At 49.9% G+C, this 974-nt stretch overlaps 1 protein-coding gene across 1 annotated transcript in view; it reads right to left on the reverse strand.

Moving 5' to 3' along the window:
• LOC119588875 overlaps positions 1-974 on the reverse strand; it is a 33291-nt gene that overhangs the window by 23050 nt on the left and 9267 nt on the right. Inside the window, exon 3 of the mRNA XM_037937513.1 lies at positions 257-399. Coding sequence (XP_037793441.1) covers positions 257-399 — 143 coding nt within the window. The remainder of the gene's footprint in view (positions 1-256; positions 400-974) is intronic.

Raw genomic sequence — 974 nt, forward strand, 5'->3', positions numbered from 1 at the left:
TTCACCAGTCCATGTATGGAGTCTTTAAAATCCAACCGAGCTCTGGACCACAGGCAACCCACCCATAAATAAACCGTACATACTGTCAGTAGCTTTTTTGTGCTAACTACGAAGCCAGGAAATCGTTGAACCAATGAAATCAAGTACAAATCCTTCGGCAGAGGTAAAAATTAATCCCCGTCTTACCATCCATTATAAAGAAAGCCTCTTCCTGTAAGAATGGAAAAAACTCTTATAAATGTAGCCTTTCACTTACTATCTCGAAAAGATCCCTTATTACACAAGCTGTCGATGATGCTCTCCGTGCCCGATAACAGCTGGTAGATGACCCGCTGTCGAGTCTCGTCGAAGCACTTGGTGACATGGCGATGCACGCACTCGAGGCCAGACCGCATCGTCCTGGTGGGGGACAGAGGGGGGGGGGGTTAGATATGTGGGTTGGTGGGTTGGGGGTTGCTTTTGGTACATCCTCCTACCCAGGCTGCATCGACGAGGGGAGGGAGTTGGAGACGTGGCGTGAAGGGAGAAGGGTTGTTTATGACATACCCCAACCAGGCCGCATCGTTCTGGTGGGTGAAAAGGGAAAGGTGGCTATATATATAGCTTGGTGGGTAGGGGAATGTTTTTTTTTGTCCTACGCTCCAACCCAGACTGTAGCGTCCTGCTGGAGAAAAGGGGATATGCAGCTTGGTAGTTAATGAGTTGTTTAAGGCACACACTGCAACCCAGACCGCATCGTCCCAGTAGGGGAAAAGGGGGGGGGGAAGAGTTAAATATGTGGTTCGGTGATTTGAGAGTTTGTGGCACACACACCAACTTATGCTGCATCGTTCTGGTTGATGAAAAGCCGGGAGGTGGGCATATGTGTGGTCTGGTGGGCTGAGGGCTGTTGAAGTTGCATTGCAACTGGGGGACTGGCAGGTGTGATTGAGTCTGGGTCGACAAATATGGGTCGGTAAGACTTGGGATGTGGG

The sequence above is a fragment of the Penaeus monodon genome, chromosome 24 (genome assembly GCF_015228065.2).
Source record: "Penaeus monodon isolate SGIC_2016 chromosome 24, NSTDA_Pmon_1, whole genome shotgun sequence".
NCBI classification, from domain to species: Eukaryota; Metazoa; Arthropoda; class Malacostraca; order Decapoda; family Penaeidae; genus Penaeus; species Penaeus monodon.